General features: G+C 41.0%; 1 protein-coding gene across 3 annotated transcripts in view; it reads right to left on the bottom strand.

The window, feature by feature from the left end:
• Positions 1-4,506: 4,506 nt before the first annotated feature.
• Positions 4,507-22,902, bottom strand: part of LOC116987104 — a 107,566-nt gene continuing 89,170 nt past the window's right edge. For 2 of the 3 annotated variants that reach the window (XM_033043002.1, XM_033043003.1), the window contains exons 22-30: positions 22,126-22,278; positions 19,359-19,439; positions 18,751-18,931; positions 16,994-17,051; positions 15,281-15,334; positions 14,051-14,158; positions 9,580-9,682; positions 5,926-6,078; positions 4,507-5,376 (exon numbers count right to left, since the gene is read on the bottom strand). In XM_033043002.1, coding sequence (XP_032898893.1) covers positions 5,309-5,376; positions 5,926-6,078; positions 9,580-9,682; positions 14,051-14,158; positions 15,281-15,334; positions 16,994-17,051; positions 18,751-18,931; positions 19,359-19,439; positions 22,126-22,278 — 959 coding nt within the window. In that variant the 3' untranslated portion in view covers positions 4,507-5,308. The remainder of the gene's footprint in view (positions 5,377-5,925; positions 6,079-9,579; positions 9,683-14,050; positions 14,159-15,280; positions 15,335-16,993; positions 17,052-18,750; positions 18,932-19,358; positions 19,440-22,125; positions 22,279-22,902) is intronic. The other variant, XM_033043005.1, reaches the window with a different exon arrangement.

The raw sequence follows: 22,902 nt of genomic DNA, 5'->3' as shown, positions 1-22,902 counted from the left end.
AACTCTTGCGGGTACCGTGGGAACTCCTGCGAACGGTGAACCCGGAAGCTGGACAGAGGGGACAGAAGGTGATTAAAAATTATCTTCAGTGGGATTGAATTTAAAAAATAAATAAAAATAAAGATTTACATCCGCATATGGACATCAACTTATTCATGAGTTATGTTAATGAGATTCAAGAAAATAACTATAATCTTTAAAAGGGACTTTACTGAAAGGTTACGCATTTTTATGGTCCGTGAGATATTTTTCACATGTACTTCTTTGAGAGATACAGGTCGGAGTCCTCGGGTCCAGGGGTCCGGAACGCTACCAATCAATGTTGTGCAGAGACCCGTGTAAGGAGTGAACTGCACATGCTGGTTTAAACCGAAGACAGACACAAAAAGCTGGAGTAACTCAGCGAGTCAAGCAGCATCTCTGGAGAAAAAAAGCTGATGTTTCGGGACGAGACACATCTTCAGACTCAATTCCGATTAGGATGTCTGAAGAAGGGCTCCGATTCGAATCGTCACCTATTCTTTTTCTCCAGAGATGATGCCTGACCCGCTGACTTACTCCAGCTTTTTATGCTTTTCTTCCCAGATCTGACTTACCTGCTGAGTTACACCAACATTTTGTGTCCTTCTGTGCATATTAACCAGCATTAACCAGCGTCTGCAGTTCCTTTAGACATTACATAACTTCAGATTTTAGAGATATAGCGCGTGGGAACTCCTGCGAACGGTAAACCCGGAAGCTGGACAGAGGGTGACTAAAAAAGGTGGTCTCAAAAGGACACATGGGAACATGTGTCCTTCGAGGACGTCCCACCTAATTGTCATTGTTGGATAATCTTTTTAACAGGAACACTTGCAGAGATGGCTCCCAGAAAATCTCAAAGGAAGGGGGTAAAGCGGGTCAGAGATGTTTTTGCCATGCAGGAGAATGAGGAGGAGACGCAGCAAGAGAGACAGGTGGAGAGGCAACAGGAGATGCCACAGATAACATTGCCTGTGGGCTCCTTGGAGCAGGGAGAGGGTGAGCAAGGTGCAATTCAGATTGCCTCCCCAGTAGCCGTTGTAGGAATAGCCTCTACAGACGTAAAGGGAAGATGGCAGAAGGTAAAGTCATATAACTTCACCAGGGAACAAGAGGGGGAACTTGTAGAATGGTTCCAATTTAACGAGATTCTGTACGATAAATCCAGAGAGGATTATAGAAACAGGGAGAGAAAAAGGAACCTGCTGGAGACGAAGGCTGCCGAGTTTCCCGAGTGCTCATGTGAGTTTATATAACGATATATAAGTTCATCAAGAGGAGAACCATTTAATGTTATCCAAGATTTAAAAACATACATTGCTATTGATGTAAAAGTGCTGTGTTTGCAGTTAACTTAAACTTCTCTTATAAGTCTGTCTGTCTGCCCTGCAGCTGCAAAGTAAAAAAGTCGCAGTATAAGAATCGCCTGAGGCCAAGTAGCGGAGGGTGATTGCTATGCGCAACCCTGGTTCCAGTGCTTTTCTCATTACAGTGTCAGTCTTCTTCAGCAGAGGTCCCAAATTATTCTTTAACTCATTAAAGAGCTCGGGTAAAATTCTGACAAAGTTTTTGAATGCACTTGTATCCTCTTCGCACAGCACATTAAGCAGTTGCTCATATTGTCCAAATTGAGCTCTCCGTTGAAAGATGGGCTTCACCCAGTGAGACTTCCTCTTAATTCTCTTTTTAATTAATCTCTCCCTTCTGCCTTCAAGCAAGCGTTTTCGATGCACATAGTGGGCAGCTGCATGCAGCGCGTCAATGAAAAAAACCAACATCCTGTACTCGAAATTATTTCGTAAAGGCATGTCTCCAAATGAGCCGATTCAACCAAGGGAGGATATATATAGTGTGAAAAAAAAAGTTACATCATTTGTGTCACGTGTAGTTCACGATGTTCATTCAAGATTTAACGCGACAGCTCGGGAAACGGCCAAGTCACTCGCACGAATAACATAAATGCCGAGTACCGTGGGAACTCTTTATCTACTGCCGTTATATCGTGCGAGACTCGTGCTGGACCACGACCTCTTCACTCTGGTGACATCTTGCGTCAACTCGCCCCGTGAAAAGGCCCTTTAACCCCTTCCCTCTACACCCCATCCACTCCTCCACCTCGACCCCTCCTATCCTCTCCTACATCCCCTCCTGTTTTCACCCCCCTCCACCTCTCCCCCTCCTCATCTCTCTCCCCTCCACCTCTCCCCTCCTCTTCTCTCCCCCCTCCAACTCCACCCTCTTCTCTCTACCTCCCATCTCCAACCCCCTCACACCCTCCTCTCTCTCCTCCCCCTCTCCCCTGTATGCTCTCCCTCCCCTCTATTCTCTCTCTTCCCCTCCCTCCCTATGCCTTCCCCCCTCCCCCTCCACTCTCCCCTTTCCTCTCTCCCCCTCCACTCTCCCCCCCACCCTCTCCTCCCACCTTTCTCCCTCTACCCCCCTCCACCTCCTATTCTCCACCTCTCCCCCTCTTCTCTCCCCACCTCACCCCTCCACCTCTCCCTCTCCTCTTCTCTCCACCCTCCAACTCTCCCCCTCTAACTCTCCCCCTCTCCCATCTACTCTCTCCCCATCCGTCCCTCCCTTCCACCTCCATGTCTTTCTCCCTTCTCTCTCACCCCTCCTCTCTCCCCTCCTCTCTTTCCCCATCCAATCTCTCTGCACCTCTCCCCTCTCTTCCCCCACCCCCCTCCCTTTCCCCCACTCCCCCTTCTCTCCTCCCTCCCCCCTCTACTCTCTCTCCCTCATCTATCTCTCTCTTCCCTCAAATCTCTCTCTCCACTCCCTCCCCCCTCGACTCTCTCTCCCTCATCTATCTCTCTCCCCTCTAATCTCTCTCTACCCCTCCCTCCCGCAGACCCCCTGCCTTTCCCCCACCCTCTCCTTCTCTCTCGCTCCTCCCCCTTCTCTCTCTCCCCTTCTCTCTCTCCCCCTTCTCTCTCCCCCCTTCTCTCTCCCCCCTCCTCTCTCTCCCCCTCCTCTCTCTCCCCCTCTCTCTCTCCCCTCCCCCTCTCCTCTTCCCCTCCCCTCTACCCCCCCCCTCTCTACCCTCTCCCCTGCCCTTCCTCCCCCCTCTACCACCCCCCTTCCCCTACCCGTCTCACCCTCCCCACTCCCTTCCCTCTCTCCCCATCCCCTCTCCACCCCCCCCCCCCACCACTCACATCCCCTCCCCCACCTCTTCCCCAATCCCCCATCTCCACCCTTCCTCTCTCCCCTCCTCCATCCCCCTCTCCCCTCCTCCAACCCCCTCTCCCCTCACCTCTACCCCTCTCCCCCCCCCTCTTTCCCTCCCACTACCTCTCCCCACCTCCTCTCTCCCCTCTACTCTGTCCCCTTCTCTCCTCCTCCTCTCTTCCTTTCTCCCTCTCCTCCTCTCCCACCCTGTGTGTATGGCAGGTGGTTAGTGTGAAGCCGCAGCGCCCCCCACCCCCCCGCAACTGCACGTTGAGGGAATGGGACCCAATGGTCTCTCCTCCCTCCCCTCGCCCGGTGTGTGTGGGGGGTGGTTAGTGTGCGTGTGAAGCCGCAGCACCCCACCCCCCCCCCCCAACCGCACGTTGGGGGGAACAGACCCAGCGGGTCTGCCCTTGGTCTAGTAACATTTAACATTAATTTGCTTATTGTGAACTGTTTGTAAATGTATTTGTTTATCAAATTATGGTTAGCAGTGATTTATAATGGAACTTTGGATCCAGCAAAGGCACCTGGTTTACTTTCTACCAAGAATCATTATATTATTCACCCCGTCACTGAAAGCATGACACACAATTTGTGTGCACATTTTCTTTCAGCGATTTCATAAACTTGATTTTGTGAAATTAATGCTGAAGATTATGCATTTGGACAAAATAATTCTAATGATGAAAATTACCAGGCATATCCAAATAATTTAAACTGGAGACGAACCATTCTTCATTCTCTACAACTACTTAATTTGTTTATAAATTGTTACTCATTCATCTTATTGATCCTCTGACCAAACACCCCTTTGCAGTGTGCCGCGCGGCTTCACTATTCAATTGGTCTCAGTTTATTTACATTTACCATTTCTGTTTTAACCATGCCGTGCTTTATCTTCTGATTTGACATTGCATTCTGGCATAATCAAGGAATAAAATCCACTCTTTCTGTCATGAACCTTTTCTTCAAACTACTCTTGTCGTTGCTCTTTATTCATCTCAGACACTGACTGAAAAAAAACCAAGTTGAGATTCTCTGCCTCTGCATTTTGTTATTGCATGGTTTGGCTCTCTTCTTCTTGTGTATGGCGTGCACAGCCTAAAGTTGTAGGCACGATAACACTACATCTATTTGTTTGTGCATGTTGGGTTGATTGCATTAGGGTGGTCCATGTGAAGGTTGCAATCTTCCACCCCGGCTTGGCATCCCTGCAATAATGTATTTTGTGTTCATTCTACAAATATTTCTATATTCCATTCCTTACTCTTCCCACCCTCAACAATAAGAAAAAGGAAAATAGACTTTACAGGAAATAGTCATGTCATTTATTATACTCATTAGCAAAGTAAAAATACACCATCAGAACAAATAAACCACGTTTTGAAAGTCATTTTTTGTGACATTTGAAAAACAAGGGCATTATTTATTAAAGGTAAATGCTGTCAAAAATTAAAATGAGCTTTGAAAACTGTTTTCAGACACAAAAAGGTAATTTGGCTTTACTTTCAGACTTAGTGGCTGCACTTGTCACTGGCTCAGTAATGCCTTAAGGGTAATCAATGTAAGTGGAAAAGCTCTTGAGAAAATGCTTCAGCACAAACAACACTGGCCCAATCTGGTCTAGTCCTCCTCAAATCTCTCTGAAAACTGGTAACAATATTTCCAGCCACTTTTCCCAATTTTACTTAAAACAGTAGCAACAAAGATTGTTCATTTTACCCCCATTCGAATCAAGTGAATGGGATTTAAAAAAATATATAAGCAACCATGGGATTATTCAGTTCTATTAAAAAAATGTTGTTGAATCCTATCCTATCCTTGGAATCATAATGATTTCAGCTAATTCTGAAAGTGATAAGAATTTTGTTGCAGTTAGAATTGAAAGACTTGCATCAAAGTTGTAAACCAACAATATTTAAGGTAATTTTGCTCTACATCTTTTTAACTGCCATTTCAACATCTTGGAATGCAGCTAACAATTTTTTTCTTTAATCTAGGCTTATGAACAATGTTTTAAATTTTTATTAAATTAAATCATCGATATTTCCCAACATTTCCATATTTTCTTGTGGATCACCAGGTAAAATGACACTTGTAGAATATCTTAATTTGGCCTTTGGCCGAGAACACCGGTCTCCATCAATACTGTAACCAAGGTTGAAATCCTGATGCCTAGAAATAAAACAGCAAGTTGTTAATTATGCTGATCATTAACTACTGAATAACAAATGTATTCCAAATTTTAAAAATCCTATCATTACTACTGTTAGAAAGCTTAGAATACAGTTATTACATATAACCATTGAAAATTTTAAAAAATGAGAAACTAGAAAATGCTGGAAACGTTGATCAGGCAGCCCATGTAGAAAGAGAAAGAGTTCTTATTTCAGGTTGAATACCTTTGGTCAAAACATCATTCATCTGTTACATTCATTGATTGTGAATTTTCCAGCATTTTCTATTTTTATTGCATGTGATTTTATCATATCCTGAATTATAGAATATAGATAGACAAACATAGGTTGAACAATTTAAAATAACATTCTTGCATCAGAGCACTTTCATTCCTCAATTAGCACCACTGGTCATTTATTTAACTGCTCTTTGTGGAACCGTATTATACTTTTCTCCGTAACAATAGATTGTAAGGCACTTGTAAATGAATACACCTTAAAAATTGCTGTTCTATTTTTAATTAATGCAGTTTAAAAGGCAGCTTACCTTCAAATTCAGGGTTGTTGGCAGCCAACCGTGTGAGAGTACTGGTAACTGTGTTCACATCCATTCCACGGATGGAATTCAGTAACGATGGAGTCAAAAGATTGTTTCGTATCAATGACATTGATGCAGCAGAATTTTGTCTTGCAGGTTGATCTGTAATGTAAGATTAACTGGTTTAGAGTACAAAGGATAATTTAGATATTTTCTATAGAATGTAAATTTGCTTACTTCCGTCTGATAGATGCTGCACTTTACTGTATAAGACACACAATATTTATTACACCGTTAGGCAGGTTTTTCGGTATGTCATCCTTAAGAAGTTCATGAACAATCACCTGGCTGAATTCAATGAGGGATATGCTAGACCATGAGATAACAGGTGCAGATGGAATTCAATTATGGTGCTGATGGCTAAATGACCTGCACCGACTGTATAGCATGTTCAATTCTAAAGCATAGGGCTATTTCCAATAAAGCAAAGCATGTAAAGGAAGTCTATGATAATAGGTGCAGGAGTAGGCCATTCTGCCCTTCAAGCCAGCACCGCCATTCAATGTGATCATGGCTGATCATCCCCAATCAGTACCCCATTCCTGCCTTCTCTCCATATCCCCAGACTATCTTTAAGAGCCCTATCTAGCTCTCTCTTGAAAGTATCCAGAGAACTTGCCTCCACCTGAGGCAGAGAATTCCACAGACTCACAACTCTCTGCGAAAGTGTTTCCTCGTCTCCGTTCTAAATGGCTTACCCCTTATTCTTAAACTGTGGCCCCTGGTTCTGGACCCCCAACATCGGGAACATGTTTCCTGCCTCTAGCGTGTGCAAACCATTAACAATCTTATATGTTTCAATAAGATATCCCCTCATCCATCTAAACTCCAGAGTGTACAAGCCCAGCCACTCCATTCTCTCAGCATATGACAGTCCTGCCATCCCGGGAATTAACCTTGTAAGCCTACGCTGAACTCCCTCAATAGCAAGAATGTCCTTCCTCAAATTAGGGGACCAAAACTGCACACAATACTCCAGGCGTGGTCTCACTAGGGCCCTGTACAACTCTGCTCCTACACTCGACTCCTCTTGTTTTAAAGGCCAACATGCCATTTGCTTTCTTCACTGCCTGCTGTACCTGCATGCTTACTTTCATTGACTGATGAACAAGGACCCCCAGATCCCATTGTACTTCCCCTTTTCCCAACTTGACGCCATTTAGATAGTAATCTGCCTTCCTGTTTTTTGATACCAAAGTGGATAACCTCACATTTATCCAAATTAAACTTCATCTGCCCACTCCCCCAACCTGTCCAAGTCACCCTGCATTCTCATAGCATCCTCCTCACAGTTCACACTGCCACCCAGCTTTGTGCCATCTGCAAATTTGCTAATGTTACTTTGAATTCCTTCATCCAAATCATTGAAGTATATTGTAAATAGCTGCGGTTCTAGCACCGAGCCTTGCGGTCACTGCCTGTCATTCTGAAAGGGACCCGTTAATCCCTACTCTTTGTTTCCTGTCTACCAACCAAGTTTCTATCCATGTCAACACTCTACCCCCAATACCATGTGCCCTAATTTTGCCCACTAATCTCCTATGTGGGACCTTATCAAATGCTTTCTGAAAGTCCAGGTACACTACATCCACTGGCTCTCCCTCGCCCATTTTCCTAGTTACATCCTCAAAAAATTCCAGAAGATTAGTCAAGCATGATTTCTCCTTCGTAAATCCATGCTGACTCTGACCGATCCTGTTACTGCTATTCAAATGTTCGGCTATCTCATCTTTTATAATTGACTCCAGCATCTTCGGAGTCACTGTGGTGGATGTTCATGTTAAAATGTGTTTATGAGTGATCTGTTGCTTTTAATTGTTTCACTGAACTGGCCAATAAAATTCCTTGTATGTTGCAAAACATACTTGGCGAATAAAGTGTGATTCTGATTCTGATTCCCCACCACCGATGTCAGGCTAACTGGTCTATAATTCCTTGTTTTCTCTCTCCCGCCATTCTTAAAACGTGGGATAACATTAGCTACCCTCCGATTCACTGGAACTGATCCTGAATCTATAGAACATTGGAAAATTATCACCAATGCATCCACAATTTCTAGAGCCACTTCCTTAAGTACCCTGGGATGCAGACCATCAGGCCCTGGGGATTTATCAGCCTTCAGTCCCATCAGTCTACCCAACACCATTTCCTGCCTAATATGGAATTCCTTCAGTTCTTCTGTCACGCAGATCCTCTGGCCACTGCTATATCAGGAAGATTGTTTGTGTCATCCCTATTAGTGAAGACGGACCTGTTCAACTCATCTGCCATTTCCTTGTTCCCCATAATAAATTCACCTTTTTCTGTCTTCAAGGGTCCAACTTTGGTCTTAACAAATATTTTCCTCTTCACATACATAAAGAAGCTTTTACTATCCTCCTTTATATTCTTGGCTAGCTTACCTTCGTACCTCATCTTTTCTCCCCGTATTGTCTTTTTAGTTATCTTCTGTTGCTCGTTAAACATTACCCAATCCTCTTGCTTCCCGCTCATCTTTGCTACGTTGTACTTCTCTTTTATTTTTATACTGTCCCTGACAGCCAGTCGCCTTGGAATCTTTCTTCCTCTTTGGAATGAACGGATCCTGCACCTTCTGTATGATTCCTAGAAATACCTGCCATTGTTGTTCCACTGTCATCCCTCCTTGGCCACTAGAGGCACCGCATGACGGCAGCCTCTGCCTACAGTCTGGATTTTTTTTTTTTTTTTTTTGAAAAGTATGTTTTGGAGAATTTCATTAGTATTTCTATGTGGGGGAGGGGGGTAGGGTAAGGGGGAAACCGTTTCCCAGTCACTTCCTGGCAAGGATGCGACTATTCTCCAAGTCGCGTCCTCGCCCCCCTCTCGCGGCCTACCAACTGGATTGGCGCGGCCTTTCCTGCCGGTGACCGACCAGAGCTTCAGCGGTGGCGCAGCGCTGGATACATCGAGGAGCGGGTGATGCCTTACTTGGATCGTCGTTTGAAGCATCGGAGTGTTGGGCCTTCTGCTTCACTTTAGTGGGAAACTTTGATTCTGCTGTGTGGGGATGTTTATGTTAAAGATTATCGTGTTCTGTGTTTTTTTTTATTCGTATAGCTGTATGGTGACCACAAATTTCACTGTACCAATTGGTGCATGTGACAATAAATGTCTCTTGTCTCCTGGTATCAACTTTGGCCAGCTCCTCCCTCATGGCTCCCTAGTCCTCTTTATTCAACCGTAACACTGACACCTCCGATCTACCCTTCTCCCTCTCCAATTGTAGATTAAACCTGACCATATTATGGTCACTACCTCCTAATGGCTCCTTAACCTCAAGTTCCTTTATCAAATCCGGTTCATTACATAACACTAAATCCAGAATTGCCTTCTCCCTGGTAGGCTCCAATACAAGCTGCTCTAAGAATCCATCACGAAGGCACTCCCTTTCTTGGGGTCTAGTACCAACTTGATTTTCCCAGTCAAAAGAGATTAGCACGTTTCAGCTTAGTACAGACTGTGATACTAATAGCAATGCATTCATGATCCTTGGGACGTCATTATATTTATTGATAATTAACTGCGAAGTCCAATTAAAAACCCTCAGTAAACTAATTTCCATGAACTTGAAACTCAAATTACCTGAGTAATTCACCAAAGTTCTTGCCCCTTGACATTCATATCTGGAATGTTGATCTGCCAAACTGGGCTTTTTCATTTGTTCACTTAATTTCTCAGCAGAACCCTAAACACAAAGAAGTCTATTCTTTATCAGATGTATTTTGGATTCTAATATGTACATATGTCACACAAAATGTAAATAGAAACGACCCATACAAACTAACTAGCAACCAGAACAATAATAACATGGCTATACTCACATGATCAAGAAGTGGGAAAAACTGCAGAAGCAAGAAATCTCAAATCTCAACAGAAAATTATGGAAATACTAAGCAGGTCAAGCTGCTTCTACGGGACGAGCAACAGAGTCAACATTTCAGGTCAGAAACCTTTCATCAGAAGTGAAATGAACACCAAAACAGCTTATAAAGCTGCAAGGAGAGTCCTATAGTTAAATCAGGCAGACTATGGGATAAGCTATAAACAAGGTTATCTAGTTAATTAATGAACGGGAGCAGATAGAGAGAGGGAACATAGACAAAAGAATGTGGAAGTTGCGAAATGCAGAGCAAAAGATTTAGGAAAGGAAAAAGAACGAGTTGACCTAATACTACATAGGACAGTAAAACACAAGAACAGGTCCTTCAGCCCAAAATGCCTTGGCCATCACTTATCACCTACAAATAACCCATATCCATTCATTTCCTGCATAGCCAGATACCCATACAAAAGTATTTTAAATACCACTAACGTATCTGCTTCTACCAGCACTGTCGGCCTTAAAGCTGCTGTCTAGTATTTGATTTTACCATCCTGAGAAAAAGATTCTGACTGCACTATCTATGTCTCATAATTGTATATACTACTGTCAGCGAAAAGCCAAGTCTATCCAATCTCTCCCTGGAGTTAATATTCTCCAATCCAGGCATAATTTGGGTAAACTTGTCTGCACCCTTTTCCACCCTCTCCACATTCATCCTATAAAGCAGCATTACAGCTTCCTTACTTTTCTAAATCCTCTGACCTACGAAGCAAGCAAATCATATGCCTTCTCTACTTCTGTTGCTACTTTCAAGGAGTTATGGACTTGGACCACAAGTTACCTCTGAACATCAATGGTGTTAAAGGTGATGCAATTAATTATATATTTTCCCCTTGCATTTGACCTGCGAAAGTGCAACACCTCACACTTGCTCGGATTAAATTCCACCTGTCATTTCTCCGCCCATTTCAGAGGCCGATTCATATCATGTTGTGTATTTGACAACCTTCCTCACAGTCTGCGGCCGCAGCAACCTTGGTGATACCTGCAAACTTACTATCGAATCGGTCTACATTTAAGTCCAAGTCATTAATATATATCACAAGATCTCTGCGGATTCCATTGGTCACAGACCTCCAGCATGAATATTGTCCTTCTACCACAACCCTCTATCAGTAAACCAGTTTTGAACGCATATGACCAAGTCACTATTATTCCCATGCATCTTAATTTCAGGATCATTTTACCATGGGGACCTTTATCAAATGGTTTACTAAAATCCAAGTAGATAACAGCGACCGCCCTACCTTCATCATCTCAAAAAACTCGATCAAGTTAGTAAGACACGACCTGCCATACTGACCATCCCTAATTAACCCAATCTCTTTTAAATGCGAATAAATCCTATTCTGAATAATTCTCTCCTATAGTTCTCCTATTACTGACATGAGGCTCACCTGTAATTCCCTGTATTTTCTCTACTGACCTTCTTAAATAAAGGAACAACATTAGCTACTCTCCAGTTATCCGGGACATTGCCTGTAGCTAGAGAAAATATTTGTCAAGGCTCCCACAATCATCTCTCCTGCCTCTTTCAATAATCTGGCATAAATCCCATCAAGTCCTGGGGATTTGTCCACCTTGGTGCTCTTCCAGATCCGCTACACCTCTCTTAATGTCAAATTTCCCTTGCATGTTAGCATTCTCTGCATTGATCTCGCTGTCCTTCTCCTTGTTGGAAAACAGACCCAAAGTACTCTTTTATCTGTACATTACAGATGGACGACTGAAACAGACTTCATCTCTTCTCACCATCTAAGGGCCCAGTTATTTCATCTGAAACAATTCACCTGCATTTCTTTCTGCATTCAGAGTTTTCAATGTGGTCTTCCAGACTACATTTGGGGGGGAGGGGGGGAGAGATTATGAAGAGCTGAAAGCCAAATAAATAAGATTTTGCCAAAAAATCTGTATTTGTATTAGGATGAAGGGATACAAAATATGATCAAAAAGGTATAGGGCCTAACAGCTCAGCAAACATCATCATCGTTGAAAACATCAACGGGCGCGGTGCCTTACAATGCTATGTACGACAGTGATCGCAACTTCTACTGAAGTGTGGGTGGCCGTTGGCTCACTAGGACTTCATCAGCCCTTTGACAGGTCTTATTTTTGGTCTTGCTGGGGGTCCACAGCCCCCCTCCTCACCTGGCAAACCAGGTGGGGGAGATGGTTTAGTCGCCGACTATCCGAACCCGGAGCAGGTAACACGGGATTACATGGTACCCGTGGTGGTAGGAACTCACCCCGACCTGCAAACAGAACAGCTCAATGTTGCTCCACATGTCAAAGGATTATTCATAAGATTTGAATCTGGTTTTCTAAGTTCTAAAGTGAAAGTCAGGTGAGTATTGTGTGAGGCTTATGTGTGCTCCTGATGTACACTCAAGGTTATGCAGCGATCGTGCTGTACAGCACGGAAACAGGCCCTTTGGCCTACCTCATCCATGCTGATCAAACTGGCATATCAGGCTAGCTGGCATACCCTCTGAGAGAAATAATTGTTCCTGAGGTCCCTCTTAAATCTCTCCCCTCTCATCTTAAGCCTATTCCTTCTAGTTTTAAATTCCTCTACCCTGGGAAAAAGATTGAGGATTAGTTTTATCCATAAATCTCATGATCTTGTACACCCCAATAAGATCCCCTCTCAGGCTCCTAAGTTCCAAAGAAGAGTCCCAGCTTATCCAGCCTCTCCATACAACTCAAGCTGCTTCTCAGTACCATTCTTAATGCTCCTTCTGGACTTTGGGCCAGAGCTATTATGGAATCAGTAGAGTTGTATTTCTTCAATGCGGCTTTAGGCATAACCTTGAATATTTTCCTCATCAACTTGGTACACGGTACACAAAACAGTACAGCACAAGAACAGGCCCTTCAACCCAAAAAGTCTGACCACAATGTCAATCAAACTAACCCCATTTGCCTGCATATGGTAAGTATCCTTCCGTTTCCTGGCTGTTCATGTGTCTGACTAAATAACTCTTAAATATTGCTATTGTGTCTTATTCTACCATCTCTCCTGGAAGCACATTCCAGGCATTTACAACTGTGTAAAAAAGACCTGCCTTGCACATCTGCTTTAAACTATCACCTTGAACCTGTGATCTCCAGTATTTGACATTTGGACACTGGGGAAGAAGACTATCTGCCTAATAAATGCCCCCTCATAAATTTATATATTGTTAGGTCAGTGATATTGTACCTGCCTGAATTACGTCCTCTGGCAACTCATTCTATATGTGCATAATTTTGTGTAAGAAAGATTTGCCCCTCAGGTGCCTATTAAATCTTTTCTCTCACCATAAACTCTCTAGCTTTTGATTCCTCTACCCTGGCAAAAAGACCTATCCCCTCAGGGATCAGTGCCTCTTAGGAATAAAGTCCTAGCCTGCCATAGCCCTCCCTGTCGCTTAGGCTTTCGAGCCCTGACAACATCCTAGTAAATCTTCCAGCTTGTACTCTTTCCAGCTTGGTGGCATCTTTCTTATAGCAGGATAACCAAAACTGAACACAATACTCCATGTCTGAACTCACATCTTAGAAAACTGCAATATAACATTGCAACCACTACATTGAATTCCCTGACTGATGAAGGTCTTTGTCACTGCCACTGTGATACCACTTTCGGGGAACTATGTACTTCTACATCCCTCTAATCCATAAAACTCTCCGGGGCACGGTGAAAGTCCTGCCCTGGTTTTACTTCCCAAAATATAACACCTCATACTTAGCAAAATTCAATTCAATTAGCCATTCCTCAGCCCACTTGCACAGCTAATCACAAAGATAGACATAAAGTGCTGAAGTAACTCAGCGGGTCAGGCAGCAACTCTGGAGAAAAAGGATTTGTGATGTTTCAGGTCGGGACCCTTCTGATTGAAAGTAAGGAATATAAGCGAAAAACCCGCTGTAATTCTTGATAACTGTCTTCAATACCACCTATTTTAGTGTCATCTGGAAACACCAATGAGCCAAGCAACTATCTGAGGCACACCATTAGTCACAGGCCTCCAATCTGAAAAACAACCACCGCCACTCTCTGCTTTCTATCATGGAGTTTGGTGTACCTATGGTTTCTTGACCTAGGCCACTGCCTCAAAAAGGGAAATGCATGGAAATTGGAAAAGAATAATGATAACACAAAGTAAAACTTTTCTTTTAAATATTTACCCTCAACTGCATAGCTCTTTGACCAAATTGCAGGAGTCGGTTGCTGAGCTTGTACATGATCCCTTTGACGTATCTGGCATCTGTATCATTAAGAACCTCAAGATTGGCCTGAAAACATAGGATAGATTATTTCCAAACCAAAAATTGGTACTTATCAAACTACTTTCCCAAATATTATTGGACCTCAAAATGAAATGTGTACATTTACAAATCTATAAATCTACATCTGAACAAGGTCCCACTGGTCATCTTGTCCATGAAACAAGATTCTTCACCTTGACAATTTTATTAAATGGTCAACTACTCAATCTCTCTTCCTTGTCACCATATCAAAATAATAACCACTTTTGACGACTCCACCCTCACAAACTTGGGTGAGGCTGTTCCTCCTTGGTCCTGTTCATCTCCAACTAGTCGTGGCCAGGAACTCACCTGCTACATTTTGTGTTGCAGCTTTTGCATTTGAATTTCCTAGTTTTCAGCCAATATGGCCCTGTTCAGTTCCTTAATCCCTCCCTCTCCCACCCATCCAAACTATTTCTCATCAAAAACAATGTGAGGTTCTATATATCAGCCAGTGAAACAGTTCTTTCTTGCCATCAACCCTTTCAGTCTTCAATTTGTTTGATCAACATTCAGAGCCAAATGAGGATAGGTTCTTTAAATTAACTATCGGAAGAATGTAGATATGTCATCAATATCAAATATCTCTATCTCCTTTTAAGTCACTCCAGAAAACCTACTTCTTTGTTGGCAAATTTGATTTGATCATGCACTTGTTAATCATCTTGGATGTTTTACTACATTAGAGTGGAGGTATAAATGTAAGTTGATGTTGTTTATGCGGTAGATCTTAGTGCTAGCAGAATCTTCTCATAATGAGGAGCATGTAAATGCTACAGTAATATCTAAATCTTCCAGCACCCATAGCTAAGAGCAGCGGAGTGAAAACCATAGTTCTCATTAACGGGCAGTAAAGTTGGTGAAAGGAGTTTCATTATACAGATTCATGGGGTCCTACACTTCCTGACATGCAATAAGAGAACATGAAAGCTATTAAAAAATGTCCCGCAACATCGTGCAAGATTGAGGAAATTTGTGTAGAATATTTTTCTACTCTCACTTATCTAAAATGAAACAAAATTCCTTGATTCACTCTAGATAAAATGTTTGGATTTTAAGCAGTACTTATTTTACAAGAAAATCAAAAGTTAAATAGTTTAAACATACCAAAAATCCCAAAATGTCCTTCTTTGCTATATCTTCAGGTCTCAATGGAACATACTGCAAAATACAAAGAAAGTTTTTTATTGCTGTGGGTGTAAAGACCAGTGTTATGGACAAATTTGATGCTAAATGAGAACTACACAAGTACTGGCAAACTTTCTTTGATGCATGTTTTTTTTCTCCTAACATTATTTTGACCTTATACGGACAGCTTAAAACAGAAATCTAAATAAAATGAACCTGGGCATATCACTCCTTCCATGATGTGCCACAAACAGGTTTATCTGAGTACAACACATTCTGGCAGCTGCCACCATGACATGTATTTGGCCCTGAGCTGGGCTGCTCGCATCCATCAAAAGATGGTCTCGAGTCACATGTTCATTTCTGATTTTGATTTATAGTGTGAAAAAAACAACCTTTCAGCAGGTTTTTGATCAACAAAACTCATAAGGGGTGTGTGGAGTCAGATGCAAGAAAATGACTGAATTACTTTATAGGAACATTAAAAAAAGGTAAAAGATAGATTTCATGGGGATAGCGAGTAAATAAATAGAAAAAGAACAAAGAATCTACCAAAATGTTGTTACAAGTTACTCGACTAGAGGAATCAAAGTCAGAGTCCACACTGAAATGGAGTTGGCAGATGAAGAGCAATTTGATCAAGGAATACAATGTAATGCATTGGGATGTGTTGACTGGCAAACGGGTTAACAAGGTTAGTTCTGCAGTAGTATGCCGGCCGTAACAGAAAAGGATAGGGAATCCGAAGGAATCAGTTATAGTGATTTCAGAATGTCATATCAGGTGACACTACATGACAAATTTGAGGGCCTGTCCCACTTGGCGATTTTTTTCACCGACTGTCAACATTATTGTCCGATGTATCAGACCACCGAAAAAGTTGCGTCGTGATGTGGAGGTGAAGCGGCGTGACGACATCTTGACGCGCGGTGTCTCCTCAAGTGTTGCAACATTTATTTGTCGCCACTGGATTTTGAAAGATTCAAAATCTTTCGGCGACCATGATACGTCAGTCAATGACGCCGGCAGTCGCCGAAAAAAAATCACCAAATGGAGCAGGCCCTTTGGTAATTTAACTCATTTGAGATCCAGTGTCATATCCACCTAAGTGGAACAAAGCTTAACTTTAAAAAAGCTGCAGAAATACTAAGAAAAAACAGATTATTGAATTTTAAATAGGAAATTGTGAAAATACTCAGCAAGTCAGGCAGCATCTTTAGAGAGAGAAGCAGAGGTAATATTTCAGATCAATGACCTTTCAACAGAACTAAATTAATGTCAAACATGGTTTAATTTGCATCTTAAAACATATCTGATTTCTAATTGTTTTTAATGCTGATAAAAGGTCATTAACGTGAAATGATATTTCACTTTCTCTGGGCACAGCCTAGCATGTTGAATATGTCAAGCATTATATTTTAATTGGTAATTTTTCTCTTTATTGCAGTTTACTTCCCAGTTCCTAAATTATCAGTAATACTAAAGCATGAAGTAGAATATGTGGCAGAAAACTGCGCTGTGATTGTTAAAAGATGGAAAGAGTCAACTGCAGATTAGCTTGTCATAAAAATAACTTGACGACTTATTTTATTAAAATCCAAACGTTTTTTTCAATGAAACATCCAGTTACAAGAATTTGTGAAGATAATGCATAATAGCATTACTAGAATGTTTCTTCATTGTTTAACTTACCTTTTTTGGAGCACAATAACTAGCATCATGTTCTTGGTGATCATTGTCTCGATAGCTCCTATTAAGAAAAGCAAATTCATTTTCAGGTTCTCAATTTATCAATATTGGGTTGAAGCAGAGCATAAAGAACTCATAGACACTATTTTCCAAAAAATCAACTAGATGATTACTTCCATTAGAATTTTACATATATTTTTTTCTCTCTGTACTTAAACAAGGGAGTACAAACTACCGCTCAGTGACCATCTGCCAGCTAAATCGTGGAGATATGAAAACAAGGCATTCATCAAATTTTTTTTAAATGTAATCACACCTGGTTTTTGCAATGCTAATAAACCATAGTCCAGTTCATTGGGAGCACTCTTGCCTGTGTTCCACATCTTTCTATCTAAACATAACCAACAGTAAAGGCTTCTTATCCCCTTACCACTCTTCTACTGCTAGTGCCACACAATAATCTATCTTTGGCCTCCTCTCCGATGTTTGATTAACAGTATCCTAAATAATACCAGTCTGATGAAGGGTCCCGAAACATCACCTATTCCTTTTCTCCAGAGATGCTGCCTGACTCGCTGAGTTACTCCAGCATTTTGTGTTGCATCCTACATGATACTGTTCAACAACCTATTAACATGCAAGGCTTTGGTTTTTACATGTACGCTATGAAACCTAGTGCTTTCTCTCATCTCTAGACTACTCCATAACTGCTCTAAATTGTCAGACAGCTTGTCTGATGTTCATTGAGCAAAAGCATTATCCGACCATCAGGAAGACCAAAGCTATCATCTGCTCATTAGGCAATAGCTCCATACCTCACCCTGTCAACTGCTCACAATCTTCGAGTCACAGTTGAACCTGGCATGAGCACCAGATAGTATATCCACACCATTAATGAGTTAATTTACTTCCACACTCATAGTATCTCATAACACCATCACAGCCTCACTTCATCAGCTGCTTAACATTCATCCATGACTTCCACTTTTGACCATTTCATTGTATTTCTGGAATACCCTCATTTACCCTGAAATCATTCAAACATCCCTTTTCTTAATTTGGAAAAAAGAAATCCCTTACAGTCATCACCCATACGGAATAACATTTGGGCAACACCTCAATTTTAATAGATTCCTGAAATTGGCGACAAGGATGGATGAGGTAATGAAGGAGGCTTTTAGTTTGTTTCTTTGGGTAAAATAGTTGTGGTGTTATGTTGCAGCTGTATAAAGCATATTTGTGTACAGTTCTGTTGCCCAACTGCAGCAAGGATGTGGTACCAATAAAATGGGAGCAAAATAAATTCACCAAGATGGTGGGTGGGGGGGGGGGGGCTACAGTTATAAGGAGAGATTAATAGGTTGGGTTTGTTCTCACAGGAATGTAGGAGACTGAGAGGGTGACCGTCTACGGGTTTATAAAATTATGAGGGGCATCGATGGAATAGGTTTTTCCCCACTGCAGGGGAGCTTGGAAGTATACAGGGAGAAAATGAAAGGAGATCTGAAGGGTACGTCTTTCACACTGAGCGAGGTCGTTATCTGGATTGAGCTGCTGGAGATGGTGGTAGATGTAGATACTATTTGAAAAGTTCAGGAGGGATTTGTAGATACTTGGATAGGAATGGCAAAGAAGTATACAGAACTAATGGAGGCAAATGAATTAGCATACATAGATTGCAGTCGGCACAGAAGAGATGGGCCAAAAAGGCCTATCTTATACATTACGAATCCTAGGTCATTTTTCACACAATGGATTACCTGGATTTGTCACTTTTTATGTAGTCATCTCTCGAACCACATTTGCTTTCTTGCCACTTGTCTCTCTCTATAGCAGAATATTTAGATTTTTCTCTTTCTCTTTCATCATCCCCATGTAATTTTGACCGTTTAATAGTTTGTTCCAATTCATCTCGCCAATCTTCTCCAGAATGTCTGATGTCTTCAAAAACATTTTTTAGAAGGTAAATATCCATTTGAAGCATAATTTTTACAAAACACATGCATAGAACATTTAAGATATCCATTTTATGCTTGGAATAAACTACTGGAATAATCACTGAAATGGTGCAGCACAGAAGGCTATTTATCCTGCCAAATATGTACAAGATTCAGATGATACCGATTAAGGCTGAGACAAACATGTAATTCCCCAGCTAAGAGATACACAAAAATATCTTTTCTACTCCCTCCATATGGTAATAATGGTTTGCAAGTGCTCTATAGTCTTATAACAGAACAACACACATATATCCCACCAGGGTAACTGTACTTTTGAAGATATATCAATTAACTCCTAAACAATTTGGCAATACAGGTATTTAAATATCTGACAATATCAACAATCATAGTAATTAAATTTGTACTACCTTTAAAGTCTCTTTTCCCAGTCAATTCACATTTAGTTGAGGATTCATGTTGAGAATATTTGGGATCTGACCAAGGTACAGCTGAAATCAAATTAATTGTTGTGAAAAGTGGTTAGCATCCTGCATTTTAAAATAATACACATTATGTGTATTGCAATTCATCAAGCCTTGCATGAGGCACCATTTTTTCCACCTGCTACAAATTTCTGCTCTGCTGCTCATATCCTATCCCATGTTAAAACTATTTACTCACCATCTATAAGCACACAGACTTTGGAGTTTACATTTGTTTAGTATAAAGATACAGCATGAACCGGTCCTTCCGTCCACTGAGCTCACACCAACCATCAATCACTCATTCACACTAATTTTATGGTATCCCATTTTCTCATCCACACCTTACACACTAGGGGCAATTTACAGAGGCCAATTAAACTACAAACCTGTATGTCTTTGAGATGTGGAAAAAAACCGGGACAACCAGAAGAAACTTACACAATCACTGGGAGAACATGCAAACTCCATCCTTTACATCTTTCTTTTTAAGCATCAATTCACCTAATAAACAGAAAAGTTAACAGTTTCTCTGACCTCCTGGTTATCTACAACATTTCCTGGATATAATTTACAGTATTTTGTTGTTTTTCAATCACCTCTCCGTCTTCCTCTCATCTAAAATCGTTTAATCCCATTTCATTCATTAGCTCAGTCTTATGCCATTTACGTGCCTAATGGATGCATTAGATGTTCATTATTTGAATGCATCTCATTTTGTAAACCTGAAGAATACCAAAACAGATTATGGGAAAGAGATGGGTTGCAAGCAAAGTATCATTCAGAACCATATGATTCTTTCTAACCTTGCACACCTCACTTAAACCCTCTGATCTTAAGACACCTCTGCCACGAGGAATAGTTTTTTTCTATTTACCCTATCTCTACCTTTCATATATATAATACCTGCTGCAAGGAAAACAACAATCCAGCCTCTCCAACTGTCTCCTCTTAATTGATATATTCCATCCAGGCAACATCCTGATGAGTCTCCTCTGCACCTTCTACAGTGCAACCACCTTTGTTTAATGCAACAACTAGACACACACATGATATTCCAGCTGCCATATATGGAAAAATAATGTTAACGTTTCAGAGACTGATTGTTAAATCTACCACCAAGGGTCCCGGATCTGAAACATTAACTTTCCCTTTCCACAGATATTGCCTGATTTACTGAGACTTTCTGGCATTTCCTGTTTTTATTTAAGATTTCGAGCATCTGCATTTCTCATTGCCATCAGTATCACAAATTTAAGAAAATTATTCTGGAACTCAGAACTTGAAGGATGAGGTTCTGATATTAATGGCGCTGCCAATAGAGGCTGAAAATGGAATAGCAGTCTTGAATAGAGGTAGCTACAAAATTCAGCTGTGATGCTGCAAGACTAACCCAAAGAAAACTATCAAGTTAGATGGGAGACAAAGTCAAATATTAAATGTTAATAAATTGGTGGGCAATTGCCAACAAGGATCTGTGAAGGTGTGAATGATGGGTATGTGAACTTTGTTCAGACTGCAATACCCTAATGCATAAGCATAGATGAAAAGATTCTGGGATACCAAAGTTAACTAAGAATCCAACATACAATGTGGAAGTGGAGAATGTTTGTTGATCTGTTAATCAGGGCTTTTTATGACAACATTAACTTGGGTAATTCAAGTTAAATATGCCTTCATGAGAGCTCATTTTTTGCATATTTTGATTATTTCTCACACCTGTAAAATTATATGCCTTTTTATTTTGTATATTTTAAAATTATTCTTATTTCATAAGTTTCCTACAGCTTTATAGACATGTTATTGCCAGTTATCACAAGCAGGAGAGTGGACAGTTTTATATTTAAGACAAATAAACTATCAAGTGGGGATCAATATAATAACGACAAGACAAAATATAGTTACACTACAGCAATCTTCAACAATATTTTAACATGTCCTGCTAACCTGAAAATACATATATCGTTGCCATCATGTGAAAGGACTGACTTTAGTTCAATGAGTTTAGAGGAACACGCCACGAAAACCAGGAGCACCTAAAAATGAGGCATCAACGCTGTGAAACCTCAGCATAGCACGTATGCTCGGCAGAATGAGCATACCGTGATAAATCCGTTTGCAACACCGTGCTGCAAACGGATTTACACAATCCCTGAGATCAAAGCTATTTGACCCTTTGAAATGTCGGTGTGTATGGTGATAGACAATTAAAAACATAACAAGAAAAAGTGGTTCAATGAGAATCTTGGCTTCAAAGTAAAGATAATCCAGCGTTACAGACAAGGCTAAAGCATTGGGACTATTTTCACCCAGAAATAACAATTCTTAGAAACTGTAGATGTTGGAAATTTGAAACAGAAGCAGTAAATGTTGGAACAACGCAACACGCCAAGCAGCACCTGTGAAAAGAGAAACAGCTTTTCCATCATGTTCTATCTTTATTTCACCCAGAAGTTACCTATCCAAACCAAGACAAATTATTTAGCATTCTTAATTTATTTATCTTTATCCAATCATTGAGACAAGCAAGGAATTGCTGAATTGATCAGTATTGTTTAAAACATTTTCAAGCATGTACGAAAATAAACCTGGATGGAATTTTCAGGTTTGCACTATGTAAGCAAAGATAGAGAACTCACTTCAGAACAACCTGCACAATGTATTTTTTTAATTTCATCTTGGGGTCAGTTGATATTAAAATGAAGAAACCTACCTCTTGAGGAAGTTACACTGCCAGAAGGTTTGGAACTTATACTGGCATATGGCTTTCTATTTCTCGGATCTGAAGACTGAGAGGTTTCCATGTTCGTGCACTGATCTTGGTCAAAGCTACTGTATTCTGTGTCAGGCAGCTGATTTCCTAAAACTAAAAAGAGGGCACATGCTTTCAAATCATTAAAACTTAATCTTTCAAAAATGTATATACCAACTGAAACATGGCAGCTTCAAGTAGCAATATTAGCAGACAAAATTAAGCAGATACATCTAGTTTGCTAAATTAATGGAACTAGGGCTGGCTACTGTCTAACTGCAGATGCAAAAATAATTGATGTACAAGAATAGGCTACCATTATATTTACTGTCTGTGCAGTGCTGCACTTCCTCCTCCCAGACGACAATTTCACACCAAGAACCCAGAAAAGCACATGTTCATAAAAGTAACATAGATTATTCCATTTGTTAGACATCAAATGCTGGAGTAACTCAGCGGGCAGGCAGCATCTCTAGATAGAAGGGATGGGTGACGTTTCGGGTCAAGACCCTTCTTCATACCGAGCATCAGGGGAGAGTTAGTTACAGAGATAAGGAAGCGTAAGAGATCAAAAGAGATGACAATCTCTTACATTCTATCTAGAGATGCTGCCTGTCCCACTGAAATACTGGAGCATTTTGTGGTGTAAACCAGCTTCTGCAAATCCTTCCTATTTATTCTGATTATTCTTAAATATATTGAAAAATTCAAGGAATTTGGGACATAGAAATGGCATAT

The sequence above is a fragment of the Amblyraja radiata genome, chromosome 2 (genome assembly GCF_010909765.2).
Source record: "Amblyraja radiata isolate CabotCenter1 chromosome 2, sAmbRad1.1.pri, whole genome shotgun sequence".
NCBI lineage: Eukaryota > Metazoa > Chordata > Chondrichthyes > Rajiformes > Rajidae > Amblyraja > Amblyraja radiata.
Note: the sequence above shows the minus strand (reverse complement) of the source record. Positions and strands in the feature narration are given on the sequence as shown.